Source organism: Hypanus sabinus, chromosome 23, assembly GCF_030144855.1.
Source record: "Hypanus sabinus isolate sHypSab1 chromosome 23, sHypSab1.hap1, whole genome shotgun sequence".
Taxonomy (NCBI): Eukaryota; Metazoa; Chordata; class Chondrichthyes; order Myliobatiformes; family Dasyatidae; genus Hypanus; species Hypanus sabinus.
This window is the reverse complement of record NC_082728.1, coordinates 13049931-13071513: the sequence shown is the minus strand read 5'-3', so window position 1 is coordinate 13071513 and position 21583 is coordinate 13049931. Positions and strand designations below refer to the sequence as shown.

Genomic DNA, 21583 nt, shown 5'->3' with positions numbered 1-21583 from the left:
TAACATGGTTATACCTTTTTTATTTCTCAGTTCCACCCACAACACCACACTAGTCAAGTTGTCCATTCTGGGCTGACGGAGCACCATTGTGACATTTTCACTAACTAGTAGCTCCTCCCCTCCTCCTTTAATCCCCCTCTACTTATCATGTCTAAAACAATGGAACCCTAGAATACTAAGCTGCCAGTCCTGCCCCTCCTGCAACCAAGTCTCACTAATGGCTACAGCGTCATAATTCCAGGTGTTAATCTGTGCCCTTAGCTCATCCACCTTTCCTACAATACTTCTTGCATTGAAGTAATACATAGCTCAACATATCACATCATGCTCAACATCTTTTTTAATTTGTCTGAGGTCTTACCAACATCTCCCTCCACGAACTGTTCTGGCACTCTGGTTCCCATCACCCTGCAGTTGTAGTTTAAACCCCACTGTATAGCACTGTGGGATATTAGTCCCCCTCCAGTTCAGGTGTAGACCATCCCTGGAAGAAAGCACAATGATTAGAAAATCTTGTGTCCTCCCTCCTACACCAACTCCTGAGCCACTTGTTAAACTGTATAATTTTCCTAGTTCTGGTTTCACTAACATGTGGCATGGGTAGCAAATCCTAAGATCACAATCCCTGGAATTCCTGCCCTTTACCTTAGCACCTAACTCCCTGAACTCCCTATGCAGATCCTTGTCACTCATCCTCCCCATGCCATTGGTCCCTACGTGGACAACCTCCCACTTAAGAATGCTGATAACTCAATCTGAGATGTCCCAGACCCTGGCATCCAGGAGGCAACATACGATTGGGGAATCTCATTCCCGACCACAGAACATCCTGTCCATTCCCCTAACTAACGAATCCCCTATCACCACGCCACGCCTCTTCTCCTCCCTTTTCTTCTGAGTCACAGAGGCAGACTCAGCGTCGGAGATCTGACCAACTGTACTCTTCCTTAGATGTTGCCTGGCCTGCTGAGTCCCTCCACCGTTTTTTGTGTGTGTTGCTTTACCTAGAGCTTTTCTTTCTTTTTTTTGCCTTCTCTGACTGAAGCCTCGAAGACCTAAAGCTTCCCTACTCTAACTCTGTCCATCCGACTATTGTTGCTGCGCTTGCCCTGCCTTCCTTTAATTTGCTCTTACTAATCAATCCCAAATGCTGATTGGTCATTGTTCATAGCTCGAATAAGCTGCCATGCTCCGCCGCTGCCTTTTTCTACTCAGTCTGTGGACCAGAGTGAAATTACCTCCTCTCAAACTTCTAATGTCCTGATTGATCCTTGGTCAGAACTTAAAAATCCTTTCCATGCTGTATGACTCAATGTCTCTATGATTCTTTGTAATGTCCAGGTTAAAATTGAGATGCCCATCCAACACCAGCAAAATATGATGAGCTGATAATTCAACTAATTCAGGATTTTCCAACCTGGGGTCAACAGACCCCTCGGTTAATAGTTGGGGTCCGTGCCATAAAAAAGGTTGTGAACCCCTCACCTAATTTAAGTTGGGGATATTTAACACAGACACTTACTTCTGTATTGTAATGGTGCATTAAATTGGTAAGTGTTGAGATTTCACATAAATCAAAAATTTGCCTCTGAGCTTTGCTAATCATCCAGCAAAGTCTCTTTTCTGCTCTTCCTGAGAACAACATTGAGAATAACGCCTTGTAAAATGCAGAATTCCTGGGGACCCAATGTGCTTGTGTTCCTAAATGACATACCATTTGCACTTCATGTTAGTGAAGCAGGCATGCTCAAGTATAATGATTTGTGTTGTTTAAAAATATTCATATGAAATACTTGGATTGTATGATGAACAGAATTAAATATTTTTGTACATGTTATTTTTCTCTGTTATTTTGTTCCAGACATTGAGACGATGCAACTTGAAGCACATCCAAGCGCTCTGGCAGCTCCTTTCTGCAAGAAAATCAGAATGTTCACTTCATTTGAATAGGGTATGAATGGATTAGCTCTAGTTAGCGTGTGTGGCTTTTGTAGCATGGGTGATATTTATTACCCTTTTCCTGTCCCCCAAAAAACTAATGATCAGAATTCTATACCTCCTGCACTCGTTTTCCATCAGGACCTGAATTGAAAATTCTTATATTTTCACACGTTAGCGTCCAAAGATTGGCAACAAGGAAGTGAAATGAGATGCTGTGAGAGTTTAACAGGCATCAAGATTCTATTCTATTCTATTTTGGCCACAATTTGCAAATAGTTTTAATACATCTTTGTTAACTTCAGTTACCTTTGTTGAAAGAGGATGTGGATCTTGGCTGATGCTTTAGAAGTTAGCTTGTTGTAGGTGAATAGAATAGATAGATGTTGAATTCAATACCAGAGCTTTTTTAAATTGTCTGCTGGATGGTTTTGCCTTTCCTGGGCATTTTTGTAGCTCACTCATCAATGTATCAGTGTAGTGACATAATTCTAAGTGGCTGTGGATATTTCATTATTCTTCCACTACAGTCGGCCCTCCTTATCCATGGGTTGCGCATGCGTGGATTCAACCAACTATGGATCGGGAAAACCTGGAAGTTCTCTCTCCAGCACTCGTTGTTTGAGCATTTTTCGCTTCACGTCTTGTGTACAGACTTTTTTTCTTGTCATTATTCCCTAAACTATACAGTATAACAACTATTTATATGGCATTTACATTGTATTAGGTATTATAAGTAATCTAGAGATGATTTAAAGTACAGTATACAGGAGGATGTGCATGGGTTATATGCAAATACTATGCCATTTTATATAAGGGACTTGAGCATCCGTGTTTTTTGGTATCCGCAAGGGGTCCCGGAACCAATCCCCCGCGGATAAGGAGGGCCAAAAAGATCCAGATTCACTCCTGAAATGATGGTAAAACAGCCAACATTAATATTATCAACAGACACAAAATGCTGGAGGAACTCAGCAGACAAGCTAGCACCTATGGAAAAGGGTAAACGGTGGGCATTTCTGGACGAGACCCTTCATCCATCCTGATGAAGAGTCTCAACCCAAAACATCAACTGTTTATTCTTTACCATTGATGCTGCCTGGCCTGCTAAGTTCCTCCAGCATTTTGTGCCTGTTGCTTGGATTTCCGGTATCTGCAGATTTTTATCTTGTTTGGGAATGTTAATATAATGATGGCTATTAAAATTAAAGTGCATATTAAGTAGCTCAAGTTAGAAGTTGATCTTACTGATTTCATGCTTCTCTATAAGGTATTTTTTTGCAACTTTGCCAAGAGCTGTTGTGTGAATTGCATAAATACCAGCTGTCTATATTTTTGTTTCAAAGTACACTGAAAATGTTAGTGCTAGCAGGACCTCACGTCCTAGGAAACTATTTTTTACGCTAATAGTAATTGCCTCTGATAGATATCTCAGAATATGATGGAGTTTTAAAAAATATTTTATGCCTTTGGTTCTGTTTTTCATCTTAAGCTCATGTTTGTGACCCAAGTTGAATTTCACTTTCTGTGAGTTCAGGAAAAATACTGAAGCACACTGGTTATTTTCTGTCTCCAATCTATAGGAGGTCTTCATTGTGATTGGCTGCTTAGTCAACCTAACAATAATATTGTTGTGCAGCAAGGATCCCTTTGCACTGACAGCAGATAGCAGTTGGTGTTTGAAAAGGAGATGCCCACACCCTAGAGATCACACAATCTTTTGGATTTAATTTGGTTAATGCCTTAGCTCACTGAAAAATCTGGCCTTGAAATGTATTTGTTTTTAGTTGATTGCTGATTGAGTTGTTGAAACAATGTGGTGTAATCACTAAAGAGAAAAATGCCTGAAAACAGACAATATACTAATCTACTCACTTCCCATCTCTTGATTCACGGTTTCAGCATGTCCACAGTCTGGAACTCCAGAGAAGCGGTTTTAAATATCTCTCCACGGAGGCAAAATTAGACAGTGCCTGAAGGCATGCTTCTTAATGGCCCTGTAATAAAGCTAAAAACTGGGAGAACTAAATATCAATCCTATTCTGGAAATGTCAATCAAATTCCCAGCAAAGGTTAATAGTTAAATAAATGGTTATGGGGTAAAATACAAGATAATTTGTGAACGGATACACATAATATTTACACAATTATTACAGATAAATAAGAGGACTTGAGTGTGATTACTATCAGAAATCCAGATTCTACGGTTCAGGAAACATCTCAATTTTTTAAAACTAAATTTTGTTTACAGTATTGGATAACATTGATCTTCAGCCGTGAAAGTAGCCAGCTATCTTCAGTGGTAATTGAAGGATAGCGTGATGGACAGGAGTTTCTTTAAATAGGAAAGGGGGGCTTTCACACTGTCATTTCCTGATGCTCTGCTACAAGGTTGACGGTGTAAATATAATAAGTATAAATTTGTCAAGAGTTAATTCATTATTTGACTGGTTGCAATGCTGAGGACCAGAGTCAGTTTATACCAATATCAATGTTGAATGATTAAAAATGAATGCTGCAGTTCATGTTATGAAAATGAATAATATAATAATATTCATATTTGCTCAAATATAACATCATAACAAGCAGTAAGGTATCGATTCCCCAGAGGACAATACCTTTCCTGGGTTCAGAGTTTTAAAAAAATCCCAATTAAACTATATTCATTTTTTTTAAATTCATGTGTTTTCAGGATCCTTTCTCAGGGATTAATCATCAATATAAAGAAACCCTCAATGAGGAAGAAAAGAAACAATTACGTGCCTTCTTCATCCGAACAAGTGTAGATCCTTTTGTACTGGAATTGCATGAACTGCTGACTCTCAGATGTAAAAATGTTCAGTCGTCAGAATCCTTTAACCCATCTTGGAGGTAGGAACACTTATTATAAAACATATGCTTGCATATATGTAATGTTATTACAGCGCCAGTGACCCAGTTTCAATTCCGCCACTGTCTGTAAGGAGTATATACCACATGAGTTTCCTCTGGATGCTTCAATTTCCTCTCACATTCCAAAAACATTTGGGTTAGAGTATTAATTGATCATGTGGATGTAATTGGGCAGCATGGGTTCATTGAGCTGTAGGGCCTGATACCATACTTTATCGCTAAGTAAAAATAAAATTAAATACAGCACATCATTGGGTTAGTTTTTAGTGTATAGCTTTGCCTCTCTGTAACCTTTGCAGTACTATGATCCTCCACCTGTAATCTTTCATTGGATGGAGGTGTAGCCGACTCGGCCAATGTTTAATGTCCATCCCTAACTGACCTTGAATAGTTTCCTGGACTATGATGAGGATTCAGGTAAGAGTCAAATAAAATTATGGGAGGTCTGCAGAGTGGATAACAGGAAGCCATTCTGACTGAAGCGAATTGAGAATGAATGAGGAACTATATATGCAGACTGTATTTGGAATCTGGAATGTACTGTCTAGTTGGCAGGTTTCATTATGGCCTTCAAGAGAGAATTGGATAAATATATGTTGATTGGAACTCCTGTGTTGCCTTGTAAAGAGCTGGCTCAGATATGATGGTTCAAATTTTCTGTGCTGTAACCTTATTTCTATTCTTATTAAATCTACCTGGTCATGATGGGTTTCAAAATTTGGCTCATTATCCTTTGGTGAACATTTGATATATTGATTTATCAGTTTTTATCAATACCTATTTGAATCATAACATCTGTACTAGAGTCTTTGAAGTCAAACATTTTGAAACAGTAGCCCAAAGTTTGGTAGAAGTGAAAGAGTTGACTATTTTCTAAGTGGAGAGAAAATACAAAAAATGAGGTGCAAAGCAACTTGGGAATCATAGTGCAGGATTCTCTGAAAGTTAATTTGCAGGTTGAGTCTGTGGTAAGGAAAGTAAATGCAATGTTAGCATTCACTTCAAGAGGACTAGAATATAAAAACAAGGATGTAATGTTGAAATTTTATAAAGCACTGGTGGTGAGGCCTCACTTGGAGTCGTGAGCAGTTTGGGCCTCTTATCTCAGAAAAGATTTCTTGAAATTAGAGAGGGTTCAAAGGAGGTTCACGAAAATGATTCCAGAATTAAATGCCTTGTCACATGAAGAGCATTTGATGGCTCTGGGTATTTATTCACTGGAAATCAGAAGAATGAAGGGTAACCTCATTGAAACCTATCGAATGGTGAAAGGCCTTGATAGAGTGGATGTGGAAAGGATGTTTTCTATGGTGGGAGAGTCTAAAACCAGATGACAGAGCCTCAAAATACAGGGACGTCCTTTTAGAACAGAAATGAGGAATTTCTTTAGCCAGAGAGTGGTGAATCTGTAGAATTCTTTGCCATATCAGCTGTGGAGACCAATTCTTTATGTATATTCAAGCCCAAGGTTGATAGATTCTTGATGATTAGGACATGCATGAAGTGATATGGGGAGAAAGCAGGAGTTTGGGGCTGAGAGGAAAATTGGATCAGCCATGATGAAATGTTGGAGCAGACTAATTTTGTTCCAATAGCTTTTGATCTATGTTAGTTACATAATTATCATATCTAATTATGACTGGTGACTATTGCAAGATTCTTGAAGAGTGGTATCCATACTTGTTGTCTTCCTCCAGAATACAACTATCATTCAGGTCTGCACATTTCTTTAAACATTCAGACCAGCCATGTCTGATCTTCAAGGTATCAGCACTTTCAAAACATCTATCAATCCCTCATGGCCTTTCAAGCCATACCATAATTATATTACTTTTCCCTGGAAAAGAATGCATGCTGTTCATTCTGAGCTTTCAACAATGTGTTTAACTGCTTTTCAATACTCTCCTTTACAACCCATATCCAACCTTCATCATGTGTAGAGCTCTTCCAGAGGAAATATTTTGGATGCTGTTGACAAAAATGTTTGTACCGAATAACAAACTGCCTGATGTGCCAATGCCTGTAGGAGCTAACGGGTGCTGGCCATTCTCTTTCCCAACTCCTGGAACCCACAGGGAGGGTGGTACTTCTTAGCTCATGGCCCAAGCTTCGCAAGGTAGAAGAATAGGATAGGAGACCATCGTTGAGCCACAGCGATTGTCTCAAGTTCAGGTGGTGGCGAAGTCAGCCAGCCACAAGTTGCATAGGCCCTCTTGGTGACAGAAAACACCTTGTCATCCTCTCTCACTAGAGCCCAAAAGTCTTTGAGCGGAGAGCCAGCCAGAGCCGACCTCACCTCGCCTGGTAGGTGTTGCAGGAAAAGCTCTCTGAAGATGAAATAAGGCTGATGTCCACCAAGGAGAGATAGCATGTAGTCCATCAACTCCGAAGGCTTGGAGTCACCCAAGCCGGGCAGTGAGAGGAGCCGACGGGCACACTCAGTTTCAGAAAGTTCAAAAGTCTCTAAAAGGAGTCGCTTAAGGGTCTCGTACCTACCGACTTCCGAGGGGTTGGGCGGTGTTGTAGGACACGCATCACTCTGATCACCATAGAGCTGTCTAATGCTGCAGCAACTCGATAATATTTCGTGTCATCTTGCAAGATTCCCCACACTGTGAACTGGACCTCTGCCTGAGCGAACCAAATGGCGGCATGTTCCTGCTTGAATTCAGGGAGCTTGCAAGCAACGGCGTATGCAGTCATGATTGTAAAATGAGCAAAATCACTCCAGAATCAGGGTCACCAATGTAGGAGTGTCAACAAAATTCGACACAAGTGTAATTACTTCTAATGTACACTTACTGAAACAGCCAACAAATTGCAAAGTTGTGTGTGTGTGTATATATATAAAAGCAAACAACTATATATAAGAAAAATCCCCACCCCCAAAATGTAATAACATACAACATAACGTAACATATGTGGCGAACTTAATCCTTAACAGTCTGGGTGAATTCTGCCTAATGAAATTAAGGAGTCCCTATAATGCAAACATTTATTTGAATTTTATTTTGTTAAGAATTGTTTGATATGAGTTGCATTGTTCCAAGATATAACAGACAGCTGATATCCACCAAATGTTCACCTTTTTTAAAACCAGTACTGATATAGTTAACAAGAGTAATACAATTTGAAGCTTGCCTTGATTAGTTAAAGGAGATCCTATTCTCAATAGCTAGGGCATTATGAAGCCATTTTGAAGGAAGCACAGAATAACTTCTGATGAATCTTGAGAAGAAGTAGGAGTGAAGTCAAAATGACAGTAGATGCTGCAGGAAATACACTATAGGTGAAGGTAATAAGAAAACATTAGAAATCAATATCCTACCACAATAGCATTATAACAAAACTTCTTCAATAAAACATTTATAAATTGGGGAATACCTGTGCTAAAATGGAACAACTTGTCTTGCTCTGTCAATGGTCTCTTAAAAGCGTTTGTCTTAATAAGAGGCAGTGGCTCCTCTTTCATCTCTTCAATTATAAAAGCCATCCGAATGCCTGTGATCCACACTATTCGATTATCAAAAGTTTGAAATGATGTTGATGGCTTTAAATTTGAAGAGAAGACAGGAGCCACTGCTTCTTAGTTGAAACCAACTTGAAATGATTAAGAACACAATCATGATAAATCATTATTTTTCCAGCTTGAAAATGTCGCTCGGATTATTTATGGAAACGAAGGAAGTGGATAATCTGCCAGAACTTGAAGAGAGTTTCCCAGATGCAATTTCGATGTCAAAGAGTGTGGAGACCTGGAAAGCAGCTGTAGCTTTCAAACGGGAACAATCACAGTTTACAAGAAAAATTTGAAAAGCCACAGTATTAGTAGTTTACTTCTGCTTAAAAATAGGATCTTGTGAAAAAGGGATATTTTATTGAAGTGGTTATGATATAAATGTTTCTACAAATCATTGAAATAGTGATTTATGGAGAACTTCCAGATATAACGTATTACCTGGAGCAGATCTTTGATATTTACAGATTACAAATTATGTTAAAAATGCATCCATTTATTACTTACCTCCGTGCCCAATACACTTTTGATCAACCTCTATAATACATTGTGAAGTTTTATTTTAAAATGTCAAGCAAACATCGCAGTGCCTTTCTGCCTATCAAAGCAAGCTGCTTAAAAATGGCTTCTATAATGAAAGTGATTTGACAAATGCTTTTTCTTTGTTTACAAGATTTACTAGATTTTTCATTCTTTGCTTTAAGTTTACTTGCTGTAAGATTCAACTGAATCTGAATGTAATCTGAAATAAAGATTATACAGTATTCAATTTTGCCATGCTCTTTGTAAATAAGACATTATCAGATTGTACTGGAAACAATATCATTTTCAAAGAGGGAATATCTGTGGTAGAATGGAAAAGAGGCAAGAGTAACATCAACACGAGAAATATTGAAGATGCTGGAAATCTGAAAGAACTCAGCAGGTCAGGTAGCATTGACATATTGGGCTGTGACTCTTCAGGACTGAGAAAGAAGGGGGAAGAAGCCAGAATAAAAAGATGGGGAGAGGGGAAGGAAGATAGCTGGAAGGTGATAGGTAAATTCAGGTGGGTGGGAAAGGTGAAGGGTTGGAGAAGAAGGAATCTGATAGGAGAGTGGTCTATAGGAGAATGGGAAAGAGGAGGGGACCCAGGGGAAGTAATAGGAAGGTAAGAAGAGATAAAAGATCAGTGTGAGGAATAGAGGAGGTGGGGTGGAATGTATTTATCAGAAGGAGAAATGGATGTTCATGCTATCAGGTTAGAGGCTACTCAGACAGGATGCAAGGTGTCGCTCCTCCACCCTGAGGGGGACCTAATTTTGCCACAAGAGGAGCCATGGAATGGAAACGGGAATCAAAATTAAAATATTTGGTCACTGGGAAGTTCTGCTTTAAGTGGCTAGTGCGGCAGTGTCCCCCAACTTATGATGGGTCTCACCAATGTAGGGGAGGCCATGTTGGAGCACTGGCCACATTAGACGACCCCAGCAGAATCCATGGGTGAAGTGTTGCCTCACCTGGAAGGACTGCCTGGGGCCCTGAATGCAGATGTTCGGGCAGGTGTAGCACTTAGGCTGCTTGCGGGTTAAGTGCAAGGAGGGAGGTTAGTAAGGTGGGGGAGGGGAGTAAAGATATGTTTAGTGGTAGGATCCCTTTGGAGATGTCAGAAGTTGCATGGAATAATGTGTTGGGTGCAGAGGCTGATGGTGATAGGTAAGGACAAGAGGAACCCTATCACTGTTAAGGCGGCGGGAAGATTGGGTGAGCATGTATGTACAGGAATGGAGGAGATGCAGGTGAGGGCAATATGAACAGTGGAGGGAGGGAAACCTTTAAAGAAGGGGGACATTTCTGATGTGGAACAGAAAGCTGCATCTTGGGGACAGATGATGCAGAGCTGAAGAAACTGAGAAAAGGGAATAGCATTTTTGAAGGAGACGATGAGAAACAAGTAACAATGGTGGGCAGAGTCTGCTGAATAAGCACATCTGGGAAAGATTTAAATCAAATTGCCAGAAGAAAGAAGAGGAGGGGGTGGGGGAGCAATGCTGGGACTGTGAGATAACAGGGTTGGAGTGGCAAGTCATTGGAAATTGTTGAATTTGGTGTTGAGTCTGATGAATTTACAAATAATGTGCCCAGCCCAAAGAGAGGGTGCTGTTCCGACAACTAAGCATCAACTTCCAGTGGACGGTGCAGGAAGCCTAAAGCAGAGGGAGTGAAATGAAGTGGCAGGGAACAGAAAGCACTGGGTCACTTGCAGACTGAACAGACATCAGTTGCAAAGAAGTAACTTGATCTGTGGTGTCCCCAACCTTAAAAGAGTGTATGTTTTAGTTATAAAACAGGCATGTACAAACGAGGGGGAACGGGAAAGTAGGGTGGACTAACACTGCAGCAGTTATAGAAAGACAGTGTAGGGTTCATAATAAGAGAAGCAAGTTGAATAAGAAATTGCAGGAGGGGATAGCTGCTATAGACCAGTCAACCAAATATCTGGACACAGTGGCCCCATAAAACTTAACAGTATTATTATTAATCATAGTAATTTATGGGCTAATGGTCAAAATCAAAATAGACTTGTTTAGTATATTGAACCAATTTATTCAAATTTATATATAGTTTTTGTTACTGAATATGATAATGGCAAGGCAGCTCACCTGATGGAATGTGCATCCTTTACCATGTGGAAAGTTAAAGAAGTTTAATTGTCATTCACCCATACATGAAGACAGCTGAACAAAACAGTGTTACTGCAGGGCCAAGGTGCAAAGCACAGTATCAACAGTCATACACAGCACAGGGCACGTTTTCCACATATGTGTAGCTGGGGTGCCTAAGACTTTTTGCACATTATGTCTCAATGTGGAGCAGACAGCAAGTTTGTAAATCTGGCAGGAGCAAAGGATTTTGGAAATGGTGATGGTGTGGGACTGGTGGCAGAGAAGAATTGCGAGGGGCTACTGGTGACATGGGTGCAGACACACCTAGCCCAGAGACACCAGTCAAGGTAATTTGATTTCAAATAATTGGTTTATTGATCACTAAAGAATGTCTCTCTCGTGGTTCCTGCTCCCTCTCTTCTCCCTTTCTCTTTTTCCATTATTCCCCTCTCCTTGCCCCCTTCCCACTCTCAGTCTACAACAGACACCCATATCAGAATCAGATTTATCATCACTCACATGAAACCCCTTTTTACTGGGCATCTGTAGAAATGGCTCGTTAGTCCCTCACTAACAGCAGTTCAACTTCATGGTGAGGAAACCCACCTTTCTCAGGGTTCATACATCTAGGGTGTATACAATTTTGGTCCCACCAAATCCATGAGATTGGGCTGTCTCATCCACCCAAACCCCAGTTTCTGTGAATGCTCCGTGATTTACTGCTCCGTCTAATCACCCATTGGCATGAAATAACAGATCGTACACTGCATATAATTACCAAGAAAGTACATTTATGAATGTTAACTAAAGAGCTAAAAATAAAAGACTGAAATAAACAAAAAGGGCCCATTATAATAAAACAGTCAAATGTGCACAGGTTGGAGCTCAAATCTTCCAAAAGCCATTTTCACCGGTCCTTATAGACATCTGCTCCTTGGATTCCATTGAATTAGGTTTCCCACTGGATCAAATCCTACAGCATTTTTTCTCCAGTGTCTTCTCTCCCCACCTCCCACTGAACAAAGACCATGATGCACCTCAGTGTTCGTCACAAAACCCTGCTCCCAGTTCCATTCTCCTGATTGAGTGACACACATTCCTAAGCATCCCTTATCTTTAGCATAACCCAAACACTGCCAGCAGAGCAGTCTGCTTCTGCAGAAAGACTTTTATATGAAATACCCTACAACATCAGCAGTACAACCTTTGCCAATGCATTCACTCTTCCCCCATCAAAGATAGTCATATCCTCATTACTTTGAAATTTATCTACCCCTCATTAGTGACACAATTTTCAAAGGAATTTCACGATGTCAAGACCTCCAATTCAAATGTAAATGGTCGTGACATCGCACTAAAGGGATAGGCGCAACATTCTGATCCCCCAGTGCAACATGGGCCAGCCTATCTGGGAGTTTCCTAACTCTTTGAGACCTCCTTATCCCATCTACTACTTCACTTGAAGATACTCCTTGGGATCTTTCCTGACTACATGGAGAGGCCTCCCCTGTTTGTCACTCAGAGCTTCTGTCTCTTGGCTGAGCTCAGCTTCATTCCCAGTTACTTTAGAGCTCATTGTCCAGCCACAAGCCTGCCTGTCCACTAAGCCCACTTGGCTGGCGTCTGTCTGCAACTGGGAGTTTGCAAAAGCCAACACAGGTGCTTTCGTCAGCAGCTCCTCCAGCAACTGAAAGGTCTCTTAACATTTTGCATTCTATCTTGCTCCAAAAGGCTCTGAAGGGCTGTGATAAACTTTACCATCTTCTCCTTTTGTCCTCCCGTTCTTCCCCAAGGGAGGGTAACTGCACAGAAACTGATTGAAAGGGTGACTCACTTTAGAGTAGTCCTTCACCAACCTCCGATAGTACCCATAGAATCCAAGGAATGAGCACATTCTTGGACCTGGGCCATGTGGTCACCACCCGTATCTTTGACGGATCCGTAGCTACTCCAATCTGTAACATTATGTACCCAACGTAGTTGATGGACATCTTGCAGAACTGGCATTTGTCCTGTGACAGTTTTAACCCTTTAGCTTTCAGGCAGCCTTACACCTTCAGTATCTCACCTCATGCTCTTCCAGGTGGACCTGAACATTATGAGATCATCCAGGTACACCAGCACCTCAAGCAAGTTCATACCCCAACAGTTTTCTCCATGACATGCTGGAAAGTAGCAGGGCTCCTGATAATCTGTGGGGCATCCTTTCAAACTGAAAGAATTGAAGTGCACATATGAATTCTGTCTTCTCCTTGTCAGCCTCACTCATGGGTATCTGATAATACCCACTCTTTAAGTCCAGTACACTGAACCACTTCACTCCACTCAGGCAGGCTAGTGCATCCTCAATCTGCAGAACTGGTCAAGGGCTGTACATCAGTTCAGTGTCCAATAGTCAACACACATTCGTACCTTCCCATTCTTCTTCCTCACCACCACTATGGGTGACTTGTAGAGACTCCTGGACTCAGTGATAACCCCAGCTTCCTTCAGCTTCCACATATGTTACCGAATGTCCTCCATCTTGATGGGTGCCAGTTGCTGAGACCTTTCTCTGAAAGGGGTATTTTCTGTCACTCGGATGGTGTGGCACATATTCTTGGAACAACACACAACAAACTCATCAGTAGAAAAGACATCTTCGAACTTCAACATCCTCCCTGTCAGTTTCCTTTCCCAACCTCCAGGTGCCAGGAGTCACCAAAGTTGAATGACTTGGCTGACAATTTTCCCTTTCCAGGAGACGATTTATCTCCTGCCTGTCTCACAGGAAAACTATACATTACAGTCACCAGTAAAATGTGTGCCATCGGCATTCCCTGCCTGAGGGTGACCTCCCTCTTTGAGATAGTCCTGACAATCTCTGACAACCAATGGCTTCTGCAGTTCGGGCCTCACCAGTACCCCGGCAAGTAAGCACGACTCCTCTTCGTGGTCTTCTGGAGCATCAGGCATTCAGGGAAATTTGCTGTTTCCCATCACTCTAGCTGCTTCCCCAGGTCATAATACGACAGGCTTGGACTGGGTGTACAACACAGTTCCTCGTTTATGCTCATCATCCAGCCTAGGATGGTCCTACACTTCCTCAAAAGCATCTCTGAACACAGGGTGAATGGACAAGGTTTCAAGAAAGATCTCTCTCAATTCCTCCTTGCAGGCTCCCACTAGCCTCCTCATAATAGAAGTATTTGTTTCTCAAGAATTGAAGCTTTACCCTTCTTGACCAGGTCTGGACAAAACAACACTAATGCATCAAGGACCTCAACTACTCCCATATCTGCCTCCGAAAACTGCAGTTTCAACGACAAGCAACCATCACATGGGTAGTCAAAGACCCCAGAGCTCTTGGGCACTGAGTGGTGTCAATGATAAATGCATCAAATCTCAACAGAGTAACCTGAAAACCTGGGTCAAATATGTCTATAGCATAAATATCCTCAATCCCTTCAGAACCAGAGCTTTCCAGTTTAGAGTTTTCCTTGGTACGTTGATTAAAACGTGTTCTCCCCCGAGATGCCAAGCAGCTCCCTCACTGGATCTCTCCAAAATTTCCCGACTTCCCCTTCTGTTTAAGTGACTGTGGGCTCACTTTCCAAAGGTTTTCCGGTCCTTCACACTCCCACCTGAGGTGTTCCTCCTCACCACAGCTGTAACAGACAATACCGCTCGCTCCGCTTTTCCAGGGACCCCGTTAAGCAGCAGCCCTCTGCTTATTAGTTTGTTCCATCAGTGGGTCCAACTCCCTACTGGCTTTGTCTTGTTTGGTGATACCTCAGCTCTGAAATCTTTAATGAACCCCTGTAACAGCCCCGCCTGTGGGACAGGGTTACTTCGGCAACAGGGGACTATGGCTTGCTGATGGAAGCCTTCCACTCCTCCACCACGTTTTCTTCCTCTCTTACTTCTCTGATCAGCTCACCAAACGAGGGAGAGGTCATGTCTTACGGGACATGCCCTGTGACTATGCACCCTTCTCCATTTTTCCAACCTTAATTGATTCACCTCAGCCAGTTGAATGGCTCCTTTATGCTGCAAGCAACTAAGCTCTCTCTTGAGCAGAAAAATATCGGCTTTCTTCTGAAACAAGCTTCTAAACACTATCATTAGCTCCATTGAGCTTCCCATTGGGCCAAAAACACTTTCTAGCACTGACATGTAGCCCGTGGAAGTAGCAAACAGGTTCTCTGTCTTTAAGGACCTCTGCTTCAGCAGCCAGACCTTACAGGTTTTCTACCAGTTGCTGTCTTTTCACATTATCAGGGCACTGTCACTCATCCAACATCTCAGAGGCCAACTCTGCGCAAGTCTCGTATTCCTCCTCCCCAGCGAGGGTGGGCTTTACTCTGAATAACATTTTCAGCCAATGATAACTTTGACTCTCCACCGGTGCACTTTGCTATTTATCCGCCAGGGTCGTAAGGGCTGGTGCTGTTACGTACCCTGTAACTGGGTCACTTACCAACAAAGATAGAGAGGTCCGCTGAAGTCTGATGGTACTATTTTTAACAGTATTTATTGATAAAAATACACAAAAATAATATCAATGCAAACATACAGATAATATACGTTGTCAATGCTAAATCTAAGAGCGCGGGTATAATAATAATCAATAAGAAATAGCTCTATCTTTGTCTAGGGGATAATGTATTGTCCGATGGAAATATAAAAGTCATTTTAGTTCATTCAAGCTGCAGCTTTTTGTTTGGAGAGAAAGATGGAGGTTTAACTTGCCCATTTCTTTTATGATGTCAATCCTTTGAGAGTCGTTGGGGCTGATTTCCCCTTTGTGGTTAGCTAAAGCCGGGCTTCCATGGTAAAGGCCCCACCAATTCTGAGGCAAATGGAAAAGGAGGCACATGGGCTTTTCCACCGGCTTTCGCTATTATGCTGTTACAGGAGTTCTAGCATTTTTTCTGGTGCGTCTGAGGGGCTGTTCCCACAGACCCTCTTTTATCCTTACTCACAGGGTCTCAGATGTCAATCAGGTTGGGATGACGCAATCCCTCCACCAACCCCCCCCCCCCTTGGTTCATTGCCTGGGGGGGGGGGGGCTTTGATGAATCGTACAGTATTCAATACACAATTCGGTCTCCAAAAGACAATGACCAGTTCTGTGGCTTTGTATCGCCGAAGGGCCAAATATTCCAAATGTCTCTCTCTCATTTCCTGGGTCTCCTGCCCCGACTTAATAGCGATCTTGCGATTCTCAAAAAGGAGGGGGAGGGGCCACAGGCGTAACACCCCCTTTCTTCAACGCATTTTTTACCATCGGAAAAAAACGAAGTAATACAGAGTCTTACAGGGTTTTAGAATCCAACACAATACAAAAGTTTTTTTTCTACAGAGTAATACAGTTATACATTCAATTCAGCATCTAGATAAACTTAGTCCGCGAGCACATTATCACTTTCTTCAATATCTTAACATCTTGTACCTTACTAAAGTCTTGTAGCATCAGACTCCAATTTAATAACCACCTATTTCTATTTCTTATTTTCTTTAGCAAACAAGAACTAAAGAGTTGTAGTCTTAGCTTACGGGTATACTACAAAAGTTCATGCAAATACTAATCTTTATGTTGCTTTCAAACTTAACAGGCAGGCTTCCATGGGATTGTCTTTATTATTCACATGCTTTGTCGAAATCCCATACAACCGGTTCCTGCTATTTAAAAATGGCGTCCCCATTAACCCTCGCCTCTTTTCCGGTTAGTTACCACGTGGGGAGCTGGTGCACCCTGGCGAAACAGGCTTTCGTCCACTCCTTCCATAAGAGTGATTTTATCAACAATGTGTTCCAAACTTAGACCATTTCCTGAATTTCCACCCAATTCTTTAATTTTACTCAAGTTGCTAGTTTTCTCTTCAGGACCCTTGAGGCTATTGGGTCTCGATACCAGCGATCCCTCTTTGTTCAACCAGTATTTCGAATTCTGCGGTTTCACACCACACTCTGGAATAACAATAGCGTGTGGGGCCCCTTTGCCTTCCAACTCAATCTGTAATGGATCCACAGGTGCCGCGTTACCAAGCCTTTGTCCCTGTAGCCTGGTTGCTGCTTCTAATATCAATTCAGACTTTAAATTTTCTTCATTCGATTTGGAAACCACACTTTTCCCTTTTCCTTCAATAATAATGGTCACTTCACCACCCGCTATCTCCTCGCTAACCTTTTACACCTCTTCGAGCACAAACACCTGGGAAATCTCACTTCCCACTATTACCGAGGTTAACCCTTTCTTCACTGAACCAAGTCTATCTGACCCACAAGGACTGCATTCCTTTTCAACTGAATCAAATACCTCAGACTTTTTCTGAGCTCCATTACTAGGTTCAGTACCACGTGCATCCACATCTTGGACACACTCAAATGGGACATCTGCCTCTTCCAGGCTTTCAATGCCCGTACCCGGTCCAAATTCTAAATTCCCCTGATTCTCCCAGCTACTCTCTGGGCAACTCCCTTCCGGAGTAAACTCAACCCCGCGGGCTGAAACAACCTCATCTGCCAACCCAGCAGACTTCTTCAAGGTAATGGCATCCTTTTCATCTAGGACTGCCCTCATTTCATTATCGGGAACACCTTTAGAACTTTCCACTTCTTCAAACAGTTCTGCCAAACCAGGCAGATCATTCACGTCCAACTCTGGACCTTTTAACAGCTCTATCTGTTTCTCATCTTTATTTCGTGCCTCTAGAACTTTTCTCCTCGCTAAGGGCAGGTCTACCCCCTCTCCCTTACTCTCTTTCACTTTCCTATTCTCCGTTTTCCCACTCTCGTGGTACAGGGTCGGTAAAAACGTCTCGGCCAAATCGATACTGGCCTGATTTAAACTGCTCCCTTTCTCAGCTGCCTTTCTCGACAGGCTGCGAGTGACCATGCATGCGGGGTAGATCTTGGAACCTAGGGGCAGGACCGCAACGCTCACTGGCCGACTTGTCAGCGTCATTGCTGCCCAAACCTTACCACCAGCTAAACCGTTACCAAGAAGGATGTCTACGTCAGTTCTCAGGAATTCTGATCGCACCCCCATTTCAATTGGTCCGGAGACTAGCTCGCAATTCATAATGATCTTATGCAAGGGCACCATTTCCGTCCCTTTTCCTATTCCTTTCACAGCTACCATTCCCATCTTGCGACCAAGATCTAGTACCTTACTGCTAATCAATGACAGTTCAGCGCCCGTGTCTCTCCAGATCCGTACTGGAACTGGTGTACCTCCCTCCCTCACAGACATGGTTCCGTTTGACTTACAAGTCTCAGACCCTTCTCGTACTCTGTCTACCCGGGATTTCTTGTCGATTTACTGATTACCACGGCACATCCGATAGGGACCCCTGCTTTCCCTTTCCCTGTCTCCTTCTTCGGAGCAAAGCACCTAGATGCAATATGTCCCCCCTTTCCATAATTAAAACAAGTCAAGCCCGGAAATCTCTGGCCGTCTTGCCTCTCCTCCCCAACCTTACCACTAGCTCCTGGTGGGACCTCTGCCTCAACCGGTGGACTTTCTCTATCATTCCCACGGTCTCTCTGGGAACTTTTATTCACCGCATTCAGAACACAAGCATTAGTAATGGGCAATCCTTTTGAATCGTACCAACACTCAGTCCCTGCAGCATCCATAGGAATGTATCTCATTTTCCCAGACAACAGTTTAACACAGGCTGAAACACAAACCCGCTTAATCAATTCTTAGGGTAATCACACCACGTTCAACGAATTCAATCCCAAACGGGCCCCCACAATGAAACCCCTTTTTACTAGGCATCTCTAGCAATGGCTTGTTAGCACCTCACTAAAAGCCACTGGACTTCGCCTTGTATGCCTAGGGCGTATAGGACTGGTCCCGCCAACTCCGTGAGACTGGGATGTCTCGCCCACCCATACCTCAGTTTCTGTGCATGCTGTGTGATACACTGCTCCCTGCAATTGCTCATCAGCATAAAATAAGACCGCACACTGCATATAAGTATAAAGGAAGTATAATTATGAATGTTAACTTAACCAAAGAGTTAGTAAAGAAAAAAAGCAAAAAAGCAAAAAGGGCCCATTATAATTGAACAGTGAAATGTGCACAAGTTGGAGCTCAAATCTTCCAAAAGTCACATTTACCAACCCTTGGTAGAGCTTTGCACCATGGGGTCAGTTGTTGCATTTTCCACCGGATTGAATCATACGGCTGGTTTTCTCCAGCATCTTCTTTCCGCATCTCCAGGCAAAAAAAGACCTCAACCCACCTCAGTGTTTGTCACAAAAACTTGCTCCCAGTTCCACTATCCTGATTGGGTGACACATATTCCTAAGAGTCCCTTATCTTTAATGCAACCCAAACAATGCCAGCAGAATACACTGCTTCTACAGAAAGACCATTATATGAAATACCCTACAACATCAGCAGTAAAACCTTTACCAGGGCGTTACACACGTATGCCGTTACTTTTTTTGTGGCAGCAGCACAGTGCAATACATAAAATTACTGCAATACTGTGCAAATGTCTGAGGCACCTGATGCACCATCAATAACTCTCTGAGACGTGAGGCGAGATATAGGCTTTTATCGGCTGGAAGAAAGAACAAGCAGCAATTGACCACCACACTACATCCTGGAGACTGAGGAAGGGGCTGTGCCTCCAATCGCCTTTATACCGGGGTCCGTGGGAGGAGCAGTCAGCGGGGGGGGTGTGTCCAGACAGGTATGTGTAGTTCACCACAGCACCCTAGCTCAATATCTCTCTCGAGTCCAGCATGGATGCTGTGCCACAACGCCCCGGCCCTCTGGTGGAGCACCCAATCCCTACGCCTCCCCCTAGGCAGCCACAAACAGGCACCACCACGGCTTGAGGCCTAGCTACAACCGAGGCCACGCAGCTGCCCCGCCGTCCACCCCTGCCATTTGCCAACAGATCAATGAATTGGACTTGCACACCTCCAATGTCCAACAGAGTCTTGCAATCACAGGAAAAGCAACTTTTTTGTATTTTCACAGTTTGTTGTTATTTTTCACGTTGGTTGAACGCCCAAGTTGGTGCAAATTTTCATTGATTGTATCTGAATTTATTGTGTTTACCCACAAGAAAATGCATCGCAGGTTTGTATATGGCGACATATATGTACTTTGATAATAAATTTACTTTGAACTGCTCAAAAAGTAGATGTACTTTTCGAGGATAAAACAATGTTGTAATACAGTTAGGATGCAGCAGATGGCAGTAGAACTACATGAAGAAGCTTGAAAACAGCAGTTGCAGTTCCTCACTAATTCTCTCTCTCCAGGCACAGATCCCTGCCCATTCACCTCCATGCAGGGTCCCAAACACTTCACCTGCGTATCTGCTGGGGTTGTCTTTTGAATCCGGTGCTCCTGATGCGGCCTCCTCTACATTGGCGAGACCCATTGTAAGTTGGGGAGCAGCTTTGTTGAGTCCCTCCACTTCGCCTGTTAAAAGTGGAACTTTCCAGTGGCCAAACATTTTAATTCTGATTGCCATTCCCATATATCTGTCCATAGTCTCCTCTTGTGCCACAATGAGGCATCTCTCAGGGTAGAGGAGCAACACCTTATGTTCATCTGGGTAGCCATAACCTTCTCCTTCTGGTAAATAAAAATTCCTTTCATTTCCCCTCTTCTTCTATTCCAACTCTAGCCTCTTACCTCTTCGCTCCTGTCTATCACCTCTTCCTTCCCTTTCTCCTATGGTCCACTCTCCTCTCCTAACAGATTTCTTCATCTCCATCCCTTTACCTTTCCTGCCCACCTGGCTTCACCTATTTCTTTCTAACGAGTCCTCCTTCCCCTCTCACCATCTCCCCATGTTTTTGTTCTGGCATCTTCCCCCTTCCTGATGGATGGTCTCGGTCTGACCTGCTGAGTTCCTCCAGCACTTTGTGTGTGTTGCAGTTGAACCTCTTCCTGGATTTCCAGCATCTGCAAAATCTCTTTGTGTTTGCAACATTCAATGTGGATTGTTAATATGGATGTTTCAGATTTTCAGCATCTGCAGTTTCTTGTTCAAACATTTAATAAGTTTGGAGTTTTATTGCGTTTTTATTTTGGCTTTAGTAATTCACATACATTTCCAAAAGTAATTTTGTGAAAAGATTTTAAAGGGAGATCTTTCTTTAATTCCCCTTACAGCATTCCTGCCTTGTCTACTTTCTTCTCCATCTGCTGGAAACTTTGTATATTCAGTGGTCACTTTGTTAATTACAGGAGTGGAACCTGATATAGTTTACTGCTGCTGCAGCCCAAGGTGTGACGTGTTGTGCATTCAGAGATGCTCTTCTGCACACCAGTGTTGTAATGCACAGTTATTTGAGTTACTGTCGGTTTGAACCAGTCTGGCCATTCTCCTCTGACTGGCTCACAAGGTGTAGCACCCGCTTAACCACACCACCCCACTCCCCTGATCAGGGTCATGTGAAGCCATGGGAGCAGGTGGTGGATGGTCGTATGAGCAGCTGGTCCATATCACAAGTCCTGGTGATGTGACCACTGACGCCAGGCAGACAATCTCTAACGACTGGGGTCACCCATTTTGTAAAGACACTGCCCAGAAGAAGGAAATGGCAAACCACTTCTGTAGAAAAATTT

At 42.7% G+C, this 21583-nt stretch overlaps 1 protein-coding gene across 1 annotated transcript in view; it reads left to right on the top strand.

Moving 5' to 3' along the window:
- The window catches only part of rnf213a (ring finger protein 213a), a 218203-nt gene extending 209092 nt beyond the window's left edge, over nt 1-9111 (top strand). The window contains exons 64-66 of the mRNA XM_059948403.1: nt 1862-1951; nt 4631-4809; nt 8478-9111. Of these exons, the coding sequence (XP_059804386.1) occupies nt 1862-1951; nt 4631-4809; nt 8478-8643 (435 nt within the window). The 3' untranslated portion in view covers nt 8644-9111. The remainder of the gene's footprint in view (nt 1-1861; nt 1952-4630; nt 4810-8477) is intronic.
- Nucleotides 9112-21583: the final 12472 nt, after the last annotated feature.